General features: G+C 34.4%; 2 protein-coding genes across 3 annotated transcripts in view; one reads left to right on the top strand and one right to left on the bottom strand.

The window, feature by feature from the left end:
- SMC1B (structural maintenance of chromosomes 1B) overlaps positions 1–15,343 on the top strand; it is a 71,753-nt gene that overhangs the window by 7,281 nt on the left and 49,129 nt on the right. For both annotated transcript variants that reach the window (XM_072973684.1, XM_072973685.1), the window contains exons 2-7: positions 4,318–4,506; positions 6,153–6,265; positions 6,355–6,558; positions 8,759–8,997; positions 10,283–10,541; positions 11,514–11,654. In XM_072973684.1, the coding sequence (XP_072829785.1) occupies positions 4,318–4,506; positions 6,153–6,265; positions 6,355–6,558; positions 8,759–8,997; positions 10,283–10,541; positions 11,514–11,654 (1,145 nt within the window). The remainder of the gene's footprint in view (positions 1–4,317; positions 4,507–6,152; positions 6,266–6,354; positions 6,559–8,758; positions 8,998–10,282; positions 10,542–11,513; positions 11,655–15,343) is intronic.
- Positions 1–15,343, bottom strand: part of RIBC2 (RIB43A domain with coiled-coils 2) — a 46,142-nt gene that overhangs the window by 19,211 nt on the left and 11,588 nt on the right. The gene's annotated exons all lie outside the window — the stretch shown is intronic.

Genomic DNA, 15,343 nt, shown 5'->3' with positions numbered 1-15,343 from the left:
TAACATGACTAACATAATTACTTATTTGTTTAAGTTACAACATAAAGAAAACTCTCTTAAACTACCAGAACCAATAACATTATAGACAATAAAGCTTTTAAAGGGAATATAAAATTCCTTTGTACTTCTGTTTGGTCCTTAGAATGGATCTCACTAAGAATGTACAGTCAGAATTTTGTGATCTGAAGTCCCTTGAAATGAATCATTTCTCAGTATGCCTATGTTACTAATTTAATATTCAGTTAAATTTACTTGTTTGTGATTGTTTTCATTTGTGGGATTTTTAACATTTAGGTTTTTTTTTAATTGGTCATGCATATACATATTTAAAGATCAAAACTATAGGAAAGTATACACAGAGAAATCTTACTTCTACCTCTGCTCCCTGTACCAGTCAGGGTCCCAACAGGAAACAGGTGCCACTATCAAATTAGACAGTTTGAGAAAGATTTATTTACAGAAGTGTGGGAGGGCTATAGAGGAACCACAAGGAATAGAGGAATCACAGGGCTAGCAGCAGTGGAGTTGCCACTACCCCAAGGCCCAGAGAGGAAGGAACCCAGAAGGAACTTTGAAAAGGCAGTGACATTCTGTTGTAGGGCACAGCCAGTTGGAAGCCACCTCCCAGGGAGGAAAGTAGGGAAGTAAATACCCTGACTTTACTCTTGAGCTTTCTTTCCTCCTGCCAGAGCTCCCCACTATCCAAGTCCAACTGGAAGCTAAAAGGCATGAAAGCTTGAGGACAGAAGCAGGTGTCCAACTCAGTTTCTAGGTCCTGCTCTTCTTTACCTGCTGTACATAACCATTAGTTTCTAGACTATCCTTCAGTGTTTATTTTTGCAAATGCTAGCAAATCTCTGTGTATTGTTATTCCTAACCCCTCACTTTTTCTCTAAATAAAAGTTCACATACATATGTTTTACTATATATGCTGTTACACACTTTTCTTTTTTCATTTCTTACTTTATCTTCAGTCCTCTTGTTGCTGTGTGATTCTCCACTGTGTGGCTGTTACATAGTTATTTCAAATAGTCCTGTAATTTTTGGACACAAGTTATTTTCAGTCTTTTTCTGTTAGAAATTGACCTATAATGAATTGTATAATTGTATATTTGCCATTCTGTAGTAGTGCATATGTATCAGGGAGATAGATTCTTAGGAGTGAAATTGCTGGTTCAAAAGCTAAATGGAGTTATAATTTAGCTATTGCCAAATTCCCCCTGCATAGTAACTACTATCATTTTGTACTCTCAACAGTATTTTGTGAGATACCCCGTTTCCTTCTTGCCTCATCAAAAGAATATATTTTCAAAGTTTTGGAGTCTAGTAGATAAGAAATGGTAGCCAAAACAGTTTTAATTTACATTTCTCTTACTAGGACTGAGCTCAAGTGTCTTTTCATATGGTTAAGGGCTTTTTGTATTTCTCTGAATTACCTTTTTATGTCCTTTGCCCATTTTTCTGGTGGGTTATTGTCTGAGAAATCTTCACAAGACATATCTGAAAAAGTCACTGCTATTCCTAAAATCCTTCAAGGCATCACATAATCTTTAGCATAAAGTTTAGTTTCTCTCTCATCATTCCCAGCCTTGCAAGCTCTGCTTCACCTCTGTATAGTTACTTGCCATCTCCTACTGGAATGGTACCTTGCTCTGCCATTTGTACCAATGACCAGGCTCTTCTCTTCTCCTGGAATGGTTATGTTTACCTTCAGCACTGCCTCCCCAAACCCTGTAAAACTTAGCCCAGAATTACCTCCTGCAAAACCTACTCAGAGTCTCCAGTAGTTAATACTTCTGTTAAGTGCTTCTGTATTTCTTTGTGTTAATTTTATCTTAGAATTTATTATAGTAAATTATAATTTCCTCCTTTTTTTGAGAAGAGTATAGATTTTGGAATCAGACACCTAACCCCAAACAAAACATATGATTTGTTTGACTTTGAGCCTCTGCTTTTTAATTTATGGAATGCAAATTAAATACCCTTCTCATAGGATTATTGCAAAGACTGAATAGAATGGCAGATGTGGAGTATCTGGCACAAAAGGGGGTTCAATAAAAATTGATTATATTTCGCACTGTAAGCACCTTTGAAGAAGTCCTGAATATACTTATTTTTAACCCTAGTACTTAGCAGAATGCCTGATTAATAGGTGTTGCATAAGTGTTTTTTTGTTTTTTTTTTTTTACTGGAAGTACTGGGGATTGAACCCAGGACCTTGGGCGTGCTAAACATGTGCTCTACCACTGAGTTACATCTCCACCCACGCATAAATGTTTATAGAATGAATGAATGAATTTGAAGAGGCAAGAGAGTGAAGGTTAAGTCCAGCTAGGAAGCTCTTGGGAAGCGGGAGAACTTAAATAACTGGGAGGATGATAAGGAGCGGAATGGAAGAGATATGTAAAATTGAAATCAAAAGGGATTCAAAAGCAGCCGGTTGATAAGAGGGCAAATGAGTGGTAAATACTGAGGTTTTGAGATGAGAGAGTGATATGGTAATTCTTATATCTTTGAATATTTGGTCCATCTTTATCAAGTGATGATAGCCTAGAAGTTAACTCTTTCAGAATTATTATTTTCCTAATGTTGGTTTTGGATTATTTACAGTGGAGGTTCCTGATCTGGCCATTACAAAACTTAACTTGGTTCATTCATTTACTTTCTTTTCAACACTAGCTAGCAGGTGGCACTTAATAAATGCTTCCTGATCATCCTCTCCTAGTTACCCTCATCCTTCAGTTGTTTCCTCATGATGCTTACTATAATATATATCTTTTTTGTTTATTGTCTAACTTTCATAATAGATTATAACCTTCATTAGGCAGGGTTGTTTTATCTGTCTTGTCCTTTTACCATATCTTTATGACCTAGCACACAAAATAATTAATGGAATGAATGAATTTGGATGGGGAAGTGTTTATTTTAGGCATATTTTTAAATAAGGATTGACCAAAACCAGTTTCTATTTAATTCTGTTGCTGTCAGACTTCAATTCAATTCAGTGAATGTTCATTTAGTCCTATATATGTAACTGTCTACAGTAGCTCTCAGTCTGCAGGTTATCAGTTAACCCAAAAAAGCCATGTTGCATACCTGTTAGTTAACTGAGACTTAGCTAAATACATTTGCAGCATTTAGCCACTTCTAGTTCTTTTTAGAAAGATCATGAACTTCTAAAACTAAGCCGTATTTCCAGTGACTGGCAGTATTCTCTTGTTAGTGTTACTTTCCTCGCTTTTGGCACTGGAAGTTTAAATTGCTTGTGGATATGGGGGAAGAAATGTGAGAAAGAAAAAAAAGTTAGATGTGGTGGTATCTGAAATGACGCTACACCTTGGAAATTGTCTTAGAGCAAACTGTGGTGGTAATAGAATAATTTGCCATCCCTGTCAGAGTCCTCGGGACTACCCCCTTTGGGCGGTTTGCTGGAGGACTCAGCATATGGTTTTACTCATGGTTGTTACTCATAACAGTGTAAGGAAACAGCAAACTCAGCAAAGCGGAAAGGCTCACGGGGAGAACTCTGAGGAAACCAAGCACAAGGTTCCATGACTCTTCTCCCAGTGTTACAGAGGACAGGCTTAACTCCTCCAGCAACAAGTTGTGATAACAGATGTGAAATGTCATCTACCAAAGAACCTCATGAAGGAGTCAGTGCCCAGGGTTTTACTGGGGAATGGTCACACAGGCACCTCTGCCTAGCATGTACTAAAATTCCAGACTCTTAGAAAGAAAGCAAGTATTCAGCATAAATCAAACTGATTAGGCACAGTCAGACATTCTTATCAGAAAGTTGTAGAAACCCTCCCAGACTCCAAAGCCAGATCCCACAATGCCAGCCAACCTTGTGAGCAGGGTTTTCAGAGGACAGCAGGCTTGGACATGCTGTGGAACCTTTCTGTACCACCAGCTCATACCAATCATAACTATCCTAGCAACCTAGGTCTAGCCCTTGGGAGAATCCTGGAGACAGGATTTTAATTATAAAATGTATAAAATGGGAGTAACGAAAATTCAAAAAAGTTAAGTGATTTGCCTTGGTATAATACTTAATAGTGAGAGAGCAGGGGCTTAGATGCTTAAGTTTAAAATTTAGATCACTCAATACTCTACCGTAGCTGTATAGAAGAAACCAGTGACCTATGTAGAACTGTTCAGGCACATGCATGTTGAATATAGAAAAGATAGACTATTTAGATGTGTGTATTTGCTATATTTTACTTCCGTTGAAGCCTGGTTTCTTTGGCTCTGGGTAAGATTTGTTTTATCATCAAGAATAAATAACTTTGTCTTTCTCTCTCTCTTCTTCCCCAGGAAAATCTAATGTAATGGATGCACTTAGTTTTGTAATGGGAGAAAAAATAGCTAATTTAAGAGTGAAAAATATTCAAGAACTTATTCATGGAGCACATATTGGAAAACCTGTTTCTTCTTCTGCAAGTGTAAAAATCGTATATGTGGAGGAAAGTGGAGAAGAGAAAACATTTACAAGGATCATCCGAGGTATTTTTTGGTAGATGCTTGTTTAGGAGTCATTTGATTTTTCAAGAGTTAAGTCGAATTACCTGTTTTTTTCCTTTTGTTGAAAGGTGTGATTTATTATTCCACTGATAGAGTGAATTAGTGATTCCTTTTTTGTTCTTGGGTGGCAGATGTCAGAAGCATGTAATAGAACATGTTTGATTCTTCACTGGACTCTTCTTTAAGCAGTCATATTTATTCAAATTCCCCTACTATCAAAGGTCATTTTTCTCCCTAGTTGTTAGGTTAAAGTGAAGGAGAAAGTCTACCTCAAAGACAGGGATGTTGTAAAAGTCCTTTCTGAGGTTCTTTTTGTATACATGTTTATGTGGTTTTCCTAGTGATTAATTAATGAAATGCATATTTTTGGTTTGTACAGAGTTTTTTCTGTCACCAGAAAGCAACTTGAGTGAAATATTTGAATTTGTATTTTGTGATTTATTCAGGAAATCCCTGCATTTCCTGAATAAACAAGATTGAGACTTATTTATATGTGTATTTCCTACCTATGCTAGGAGTTTACAGAGCCTCTATAAATAGATGCTTCTTGGTTTTGTTTTTTGTTGTTACTTGTTTTCATTCTGCCTCTAGAGCATGGTTCTAAGGTTCTGATGTATAAACACTGTCTTATTAACTTTCCTCAAGTCCAGTCACAAATAATTTTAAAAATACTTATTGTATACTTGTACCTTAATGTGTAATTTAAATATTTCACCACTGTATCACCCAGATATTTTCATTGGTTAGTTTTCTCACTTTTCTTTGAGTTTTTTATCAAGTCTGTACCTTAGCCGGAGTCCCTAACCTACTTTGTTTACAGTAAACCATCCTAAATTTATTTTTTCCATCTTTATTGAGGTATAATTGACAGATAAAATTGTATATGTTTGAAGTATATAACTGATGTTTTAATATACATTGTGAAATAATTACCAGTCATGCTAATTAGCATATGTATCACCTCACATAGTTACTATTTTCTTGTGTGTGTATGTAGATGTGTGTGTGGTAAGGACACTTAAGATCTACATTCTTAGCAAATTTGAAGAATACAATACAGTATTGTTCATTATAGTCATACTGCTATACATTAGATCTCCAGAACTTACTTATCTTGCATAAATGAAAGCTTACATCCCTTGACCAACATCTCCGCATTTTTCCTTACCCCAGCCCCTCAACCACTGTCGCCATAGACCCTAACAAACATTCAATTTAAAATTGAGTTTAGAGGGGACACAAACATTCAGACCATTGCATCCATCCTATTTAAAATTGCAGTGCCTCTTTCTCCTACACAGGAACTTCCATACCCCCTTCCCAACTCTATTTTACTCCTTAGAACTTAACACTTTCTCACGTATTTATTTTACTTACATATCTCATTTTTGTCTGTCTTCATTACTAGGATATAAGCTCCTTGAGATCAGATTTCATTTGTTATGTTCACTGCTGTAGAATATTCTGTGGCATGTAGTAGACACTCAGTATTTGTTGACTGATTAAATACGTTTATTAACATGTATATTATTGCATAAGTAGCTATTTCAATAAAAAATCTTATTAAGCTTTCCATAGTTGTTGATATATGTCTGGTATTTATAACAGCCTTTATTCTTTTATTTTAGGGGGTTGCTCAGAATTTCATTTTAATGATAATCCTGTGAGTCGTTCTTTTTACATCACAGAGCTGGAAAAGATAGGAATAATAGTCAAAGCACAGAACTGTCTAGTTTTTCAGGTAAGTAGCTGTGGTAGTTTATTTGACTCATGATCTTGAAAATATATCACTATATTTCATGTGTTGGTCTCCTTTACTGTTTTTAAAAGGGAACTGTGGAGTTGATTTCAATGAAAAAACCCAAAGAAAGAACCCAGTTTTTTGAGGAAATCAGCACTTCAGGAGAGCTTGCAAGAGAATATGAGGAAAAAAAGAGAAAGTTACAGAAAGCTGAAGAAGATGCACAATTTAATTTTAATAAGAAAAAAAATGTAGCTGCAGAGCGTAAACATGCAAAATTAGAGAAAGAAGAGGTAAGGTGTCGTGTAACCAACTGTGCTGGGCACAGACACTTCCTGCTAGAGTTGTAGGTGTTGGCTGGGGATTGCTAAAAGGCTTAAATAAAGCCCAGTGCTCATCAGAGATAAACTTCTTGATGTATTTCCCACTGTTGAGGTTCTTCTCTCTCAAACAGGCAGAATGACCTAAACTGCAAAGGTATCTGATTGTCCCAAATAAATTAAACTTGAGGAGTTTTTAACCTTATACGGCAGAGGCTCTCAGACTTTTGGATTTTGTTCTCTTACGCTTTAAAAATTATTGAGGAGTCCAAAAAATTTCTATTCATGTGCGTTACATATGCTGATATTTATTGTATTTGAAATTAAAACTGAGATAGTAAAAAATGTATTTTAATAATCAATGTAAAAGTAACTCATTACGTGTTAGCATGAATAACATATTTCATATTTTTATGAAAAACACTGCATTTTATAAAACTAAATAATTAGCAGAGTGGTATTATTTTACATTTTTATAATCTCCTTAATGTCTGGCTTAATAGAAGACCGATGAATTCTCACATCAGCTTCTGTATTAACTCTTATTTGTGCTAAGGCCTAGCAGCTTTACCCTCCGTTGGCTTTTACACCATCAGTGCAGACGTCAACACAGTGAAAAAGGCAAATAAAGTCTTAGTATTATTGTGAAAATAGTTCTGACCTCAGGGGCTCCATGAAAGGGTGTTGGGGAACCCTAGGAGGCACGGCCACACTTGGCAGATGCTGTTCTGTAGGGGTTATTTCTTGGTGCCCTTCCCAATGCCTAGTATAGCACTTTGTATATTGTTGAGAGTTGGTTGTCTTTGGAGTAATCTTTTTCAAATGAAAATCAGTTTCTGTCTTTGTCTTGCAAAAAACCTCTTCCCAAGCAGTGCTTCCCACTGCACTGGGAATCCAGTCTCCAGATCCAGCCTGCTGAATCGCCCCTTGTTCACCCTAGAAGCTTTCACTTCCTCCGCTCTCCCACCACACTGACCTTTATTACTCGTTGAACATATCACACTCCCGTCTGTCCTGGAGCCTCTTCTATTTCCTCTGCCTCAATACTTGTATACCTACTTTTTACACAGCTGATACTCTCCTGCAGGTTTTCATGAAAAAGCCATTTTCTTAGACAGGGCTTTGCTGTCCATGCTCCCAATCTAAATTAGCATCCCCTCCCTGGTAGCATTGCATTACTCTGTTTTGTTTCTTTTGTAGCATATTTTGCTGTATAGAATTCTTACTTGTTTGCTTGTTTATTGCCTCTTCCCTGCCTGCCCATTAGGATAACAAGATTGTAAACTTGCAAGAGCAGAGACTGTTTCTGTCTTGTTCTGTAATCAATTTCCGCACACAGAATAGGGCCTGGCACACTCTAGGCGATTAATAAATATTTGAAGAAATAAATGAAAGGTGGATGTGTTCCTTATTAGTGATGTTTCTCTGTTCATATTTTTACATGTGTATATTTCCTTGGTTTTGTCAGTGAAAGGTAAACTGTAGTATTCATAATATGCTGAAACAGCTTACAGAAATGTAGAGTTGGAGGACTTTAAACATTAGAAGGACAGTTAGAATAGTCCAACTTCCTCATTTTTTACTACACCGTGGCAAATTGCTGTTTTCTGTTACTTGGAATATTTCATTGATTAGGAGCTTTCCTCTCAAAGCATCACATTTCTTTCTTTCTTTATTAATAGTACAAATGGTAAGGAAATTCTTCCAATTTACATATTATTTAGAACTTTAACAGTCCTATTAGTAGAAAAAATTATATCCTATAAAAGGAATTTTACCTGAAATTACTGAATTTAATGTTGCTAGGGGCCTTAAAAGTCATATAACTTCCTTCAACTTACAAATGAGGAAGCTGATGTCAGGAATGCTTGCCAGACTCTGAGATAAAAACAAAAGTAAGATAAGGACTCAGTTAGCAGGTGCCACTTCATGGTTCTTGCCACCATAGAACTGAGTGCATGAAAATAAAATTATTTACTGGTTTACTAGTTTATTGTAGAAGTGTATACAGAAGCCTTCTCCAAATAATTCTACTCTTGACAAGAATACCATTTGTTAATGGCATAAATAAAAATTCATTAGAGGTCATTTGTTGGTACTAAAGCTGAGTTTATGTAAGGTCAACTTAAAATATACTCCTTTTTAACTGTTGTTGAATTATACTATTTTATAGGCAGAACGTTACCAGAGTCTCCTTGAAGAACTGAAAATAAACAAGATACAACTACAGCTTTTCCAACTGTATCATAATGAGAAAAAAATTCATTTTCTAAACACTGAGTTAGAGCGTGTGAATAAGGATTTGCGTGTCACGAAAGAGTCTCTTTCTCGTCATGAAAACATAGTTAAAGCCAAGAAAAAGGAACATGGAATGTTGAGCAGACAACTACAACAAACAGAAAAAGAATTAAAGTGAGGTTTTTTTAAAAAGTTTTTAACAGTTGGATTTTATGTAGATTGATAGAGAAAATAAAAATATAAGTAACATTTTGATTTTTTGAATAAACTTTTTGCTTTGGAATACTTCTAGATATACAGAACAATTTTAAGGGTAGTATGGAGAGTTCCCACACTACTCGCACTCAATTTCTCTCACTTATAACATCTTACATTAGTAGTACAATCTATTTGTCAGAATCGATGAACCAATATTGATACATTATTAACTAAAGTTCATACTTTATTCATATATTTTTAGGTTTTACCTAATGTTGTTTTTCTGATCCAGCATGCTATATTACGTTTAGTCATCATGTCTCCTTAGGCTCCTTTTAGTTGTGCTTGTTTCTCAAACTTTCTTATTTTTGGTGACCTTGACAGTTTTAAGGAGCATCGGTCAGGTTTTTTGTAGAATGTGTCTCAGTTAGGATTTGTCTGATAGTTTTCTCATAATTAGATAAGAGTTGATGGGTTTTAGGGAAGAAGATAATAGAGGTAAAATGCCATTATCATCACATTGTATCAGAGATGTAAACATATCATATATGGTATATGACTTACCATCTAATATATCATAATATCAAGTGATATTGCTGTTGATGTTGGCCTTTTCTTGCTTATCTGTAACTGCCCATTCCAACAGTAGGAAACCTGGGTTCCACTCTCTCCCATCTGTTTGCTTAACTGTTCAATTCCAGTAATTACTTGTGGTGGTATCAGAATTGTTAACCCATATCCTTGTGGGAAGCAGCTTTATCTACTAGAGTACAATGCTTATGTACAGTTCCTTTTGCTTTTAGTTTTACAAACTCTACTCATTTCCAAAGTGATTTCGGTTAGCACCTTTCCCCTCCACCTTCTTCAGTAAGGTTGTTTCATAACTTTTTAATACAGTTAATTCTTTTGTCACATTCTGTATTCCATCTAGGATCCCTTGGCTTCCTAAGTGGTTTTTAAAAATTTGCATTCATTACAGTTCACTTTTGGTGCTGTAAAACCATGTAAGTTTTGACAAATGCATGATGTCATATGTCCACCACTACAGTATCATACAGAGTAGTTTATCACCCTTAAAAAATTTCTCTGTGTGTTACCTATTCAGTTCTCCCTCCAATGTCTGGCAATCACTGATTCGCTTAGCTCTGAAAGTCAATTTTTAGCATTTCTTTTCAAATGTATAATTTAATCAAAAGAACTTCTTCCTTTATATATTATACAATTTAATTTCCTTTAAAGCAAACTTTATTTTTCTTTTTAGATCTCTTGAAGCACTTTTAAATCAGAAGAGGCCTCAATACATTAAAGCTAAGGAAAACACTTCTCACCACCTCAAGAAATTAGATGTGGCTAAGAAATCAATGAAGGACAGTGAAAAACAATGTTCTAAACAGGAAGATGATATAAAAGCCTTAGAGACAGAGCTGATTGATTTAGATGTTGCATGGAGAAGTTTTGAAAAGCAGATTGAGGAAGAAGCCGTACATAAAGGGCGAGATATTGAACTAGAAGCCAGTCAGGTGAAAAAGTCAACGTGTGGGAAACCATGTTTCTACGTTTCAGCTTCTCCTTTTCATTAGAAAAAATTTAAAGGATAACATCTCTTTCTGATATTTTAAGTGTTGTCCTCAGAATTTAAGTTATGGGGATTTAGATTCAGGCTATGTATCTAGAATCTAAATGTAATCTTTATTCTAGGTTTTTTTCCTTCATAAGATTAGATGACATAACATTTTTGAGCAAATTAAAGTCAAAGAAAATACGTCAATAAGATACATGGTATCATTCTGTAACAAAAGTTAGGTAATTAAATTATATTCTTATGTTTTAGGTAATTAAATTATGTTCACATGTAAGGTAGTCTTTTTTTTCTTACTAATGTTGTAAAAACTTAAAAGTCAGATAATATATGGCTTTGAAGAGACATGATCACTTAATTGACAAGGAAATCGATTTACTTAAGATGATTTAAAATGTTAAGTAATGAATTAATATCCAATTTAGTTTATAAGCTTTAACTATAATAAATCGATAGTAGATATCCAAAAATTTGTAATTGAGAATTTTTAATTATACTCTCAACTAAATTTCTATCATTTATCTCTTCCGTTAATTTTATGATAATCTTATAAAATATATACTAAAATAATTGTGACTATATAAATAGAAAGAAGATGTAATTTTCTCTGAACTCCTCTTGCTTCTGGACTATTAATGAGTTTTAATCTGCTTTCTCTTTTAAGAATTTCTTACAGAGACCTTATAGAGTTGGTTTTGAATACCTTATTGATCTATCTAAGCAATTTTAAATAAGACAATGTTTATTTTATGTTCACAGTTCCTTAGCTGGAGAAGATGGCCATTTATGATCTAATTTATGTAAAATGTACTTTTGAGAAGTTTAGTTATCTGCTAGTAAAGGATATGATATAAAGAATTTCCTCTCATGCTTCTTTAAGTGAGGTAGCAATGTTTAAATGCCTTTTATACAGCTGGATCGTTATAAAGAACTTAAGGAACAAGTAAGAAAGAAAGTGGCTTTAAAGACCCAACAACTAGAAAAACTACGGTGGGAACAGAAGGCCGATGAAGACAGACTGGCATTTGAAAAGAGAAGGCATGGAGTAGTTCAGGTACCTTGGTTTGTGCAATAATGATTTAGAATTATTTTCCATGAAATTTTATTCCCTTTTTGTGCTGACTTTTCGGTATATAAATGGGTATATGTCAGGAATTAATTAAGGAATTAATTAAGATTTCTGGATTACCTGTTGTGCTGCTTAGTATCATTTTGTGCTCTTTCATGGTCTAAGGTATAAATAGACAGTGCCTTCATTTTTGTCGTCAGTAAACACCTTCTGCACAGCTATACAGTGATATGCGTGGGCAGGTGACATTGTCTGTTCTTACATGTAATTTAGTCCGGTGAGGTTAGTGGGGGACAGACAAAGGGAAAAAACAAATAAGTATCATGATACAGGTGAATGGAAAGTCATTTGGAAACATTAGGGGCATAGCCAAAGAGGAGCTTAATAGTCTACATCAGAAGTGACCTTTCCTTGCTTATCTATAACCGCCCAAGGCATTACATAGCCTGTAATGAAATGAATATGAAAAGGAATATATGTGTATATATATGCATATAACTGAATCACTGTGCTGTATACCAGAAATTAATGCACCATAACTGACTATACTTCAATTAAAATAAGTAAATAAATAAATAACAGAAAAAGAGACAACTTTATAGTGTTCTGCCTTAGAGTAAGGCAGACCTGGCTTCCAGCCAGTCTTATTCTGTCACTGATTTGTGTTGCTATAATTAAATCATTTCACTTCTCTGAGCTTTGATTTCTTTATTTATGCAACGAGGATAGGTATGTCTACCTCATAGTGATGGCAGGTTGAATAAGATGACAGTGAATGTGGTAATACACTAAGCACCTTTCCCTCTTAAGTCTCGTGATCTTTTCTAAAGACTGAGAATTGGGCTGTAAAAATACTGTGACAATTCAACGATAACAGAAGTTTACCATATATTATGTAGTCTGTGGGCCATCCTAAAAATGTGACCACAATTTCTAACAAGAATCACAATGGGGAAAGGTTCTAGGCTTTTTGGGGGGGAGAAATGTTCTAAATTATATATATATTTGGAATTTAGGGGAGAAAAAGTTTGTTGATTACTTTGCTAGACACTTTTCATTTATTAGCTCATTTACATCTCACAATAATACCATAGAGTTAGGTTTTTGCTGTAGGGTACAAATGAAGAAACTGAGGGCTAGGAAGTACGTCTCTAGAAATGGGTCTGACATCTTCCAGGGATAACAACAATATAATTATAATGTAGTGTTTGTTTGTACATACCACGTATATGCCGTGTTTACATCACTGCCATAAACCCAATGTATTTAATCCTCAAACCACTGTGAGGAAGATACTATTACTTTGTTCTCATCCTGGTTTTTTCTTTTCTAAATTTTCTGCCTTGATGTCTACATTTCTCATAACTTTATGTATTTAATTTTTAATTAGGTTTTATTGAAAAAGTAATATATGCATATGGTAAATTTGCAAAGGAATATGAAGAGAAGACTTTTAGCCACTCCACACTCCCACTTAGAGAGTCCACACCCATAGCTGTTAACACTTTCTTATGCATCCTTCAGAAGTATCCCATATATGTAATATATGAGCGTATGTGTCTATACATATCTAGGGTGAACTATTGATGTTCCTGATTTATATATAATTAAATTTGGCTAGAGTTTATTGGCCTCAAATCTTCAAATTTGTTCCAGACATCTTTGATGCTTAGAGGGTTGTGTAACATCACTGTGATGGGTCAGTTAATCTTTAAGAATAACCTTGTAGGTCATTAGGCATCAATCCATGGGGTCTGTTCCCAGAGGCCTTCATTCCCTTCCATTGGGGAAAGAGGCAGGTGGTTGGCTGTGCTCCACAACCTCTCTGAGATTAAGGTCCTTTCTTTTGATACCCCATCGTTTATTTACTTCAGTGTAGTAAAAATTAGAGTTTTTAATAAAGATCTTAAACATATATGAAATATGTAGCGCATATTCTGAGTTGAAAGAAAAATGCATTTGGCTATGAAATGTATACAAAGAAGAAAGGCTTTAGTACCTTTTATATCAATCAGACTATTAAATGCTGTTCCAAATAGCCTTAGTTCAGTAAGAATTGATATTCATATCGTAATTCTGAGCCACTGAAAGATTTGGGAACCATCAATATTGAATTCTTTTCAGCTCAATTTAGGGTATTGTTTCCATTCTAATTATTTGATTGCTAATTTTCTGTTAACTGAGATTTTAGATAAATCAGAATAGTGCATTCCTCTATCATACCAGAAGGTAGACTGTTCTGTATATTAAAAGATATGTTTTCAGTAAATTTACCCTTTCTAATCTGTGGAAACATCTGTTAATTGAGAAACCAATTTCCTTTGGAGGTGATGAAAAATTGACAACATTTATCTTTACACATCTCTGGAAAGTCTTATTTGTACTTTGTTTTCTCCCTTATATGCTCAATCCTAAGTTTTTTAAAATTTAGTGTGAGAATTAAACTAGGTTCTCTTTAATTCATCCATTTCCCCCTGTTTTTCTCTGTGATTATTTTCAACAACATTGACATTGAGAAATATTGCATGATTTTTGGTGAGTACACCGTAATATAGCACAATATCGCAGTAGACTCCATCTTAATTGCTTGATAAATTATGGTTTAAAATGCGAGGTCAGTTACATGCAAGGTTGATAATATCTAACATTATGTACTCTTCTGCATTTGAATATATTTCTGCTTAAGAAATTATAGACTGTCTGGTACTTGATATCAAACTTACATGTTTAAATTATTTAACATTTTATAGTTCATAGTTCTTTAACTGTAATGATCTGGAAATAGAAAGTAATATAGCTTATTCCCTATACTAGGTGGTGGGAATTGAAGTACATCTATGTTCATCAGTGAAATTGGCCTGTAATTTTCTTTTTTGTATGGTGTCTTTGTCTGGTTTTGGTATTAGGATGATGTTGGCCTTGTAGAATTAGTTCAGAAGCATTACTTCCTCTTCAGTTTTTTGAAATAGTTTGAGAAGGATAGGGGTTAACCCTTCTTTGAATATTTGGTGGAATTCACCTGTGAGGCCATCTGGTCTTGGACTTTTGTTCGTTGGGTTTTTTTAAATTACTAATTTGATTTCATTAATGGTAATTGAGCTATTCATATTTTCTGTCTCTTCTTGATTCAGTCTTAGGAGATTGTACATTTCTAGGAATTTATACATTTATTCTAGGCTGCCCATTTTATTGGTGTGTAATCGTTCATAGTAATTTCTTAATGATCCTTTGTATTACTATGATGTCGTTTATTACTTCTCTTCTTTTGTTTCTGGTTTTATTTATTTGGCCCTCTTTTTTTTTTTCTTGATGAGTCTGACTAAACGTTTATGAATGTAAAAAAAATTTTTCCCTTCCAGTTTTATTGAGATATAATTGACATATAGCACTGTTTAAGTTTAATTATACTACATAATGATTTGACTTACATCGTGAAGTGATTATCACAATAGTTTGAACATCTATTCTCTCATGTAAGTACAAAATTAAAGAAATTTTGAAAAAATTTTTATGATTGAACTCTTAGGATTTACTCTTTTAACTTTCTATGTAACATACAGCAGTGTTAATTATATTTATCATGTTGTGCATTACATCCCTAGTATTTCTTTATCTTATAACCGGAAGTTTGTACCTTTTGACTGCATTCATCCAGTTCTCCCTCCCGCCCTCCT

The sequence above is a fragment of the Vicugna pacos genome, chromosome 12, assembly GCF_048564905.1.
Source record: "Vicugna pacos chromosome 12, VicPac4, whole genome shotgun sequence".
In the NCBI taxonomy this organism is placed as follows: Eukaryota; Metazoa; Chordata; class Mammalia; order Artiodactyla; family Camelidae; genus Vicugna; species Vicugna pacos.
Note: the sequence above shows the minus strand (reverse complement) of the source record. Positions and strands in the feature narration are given on the sequence as shown.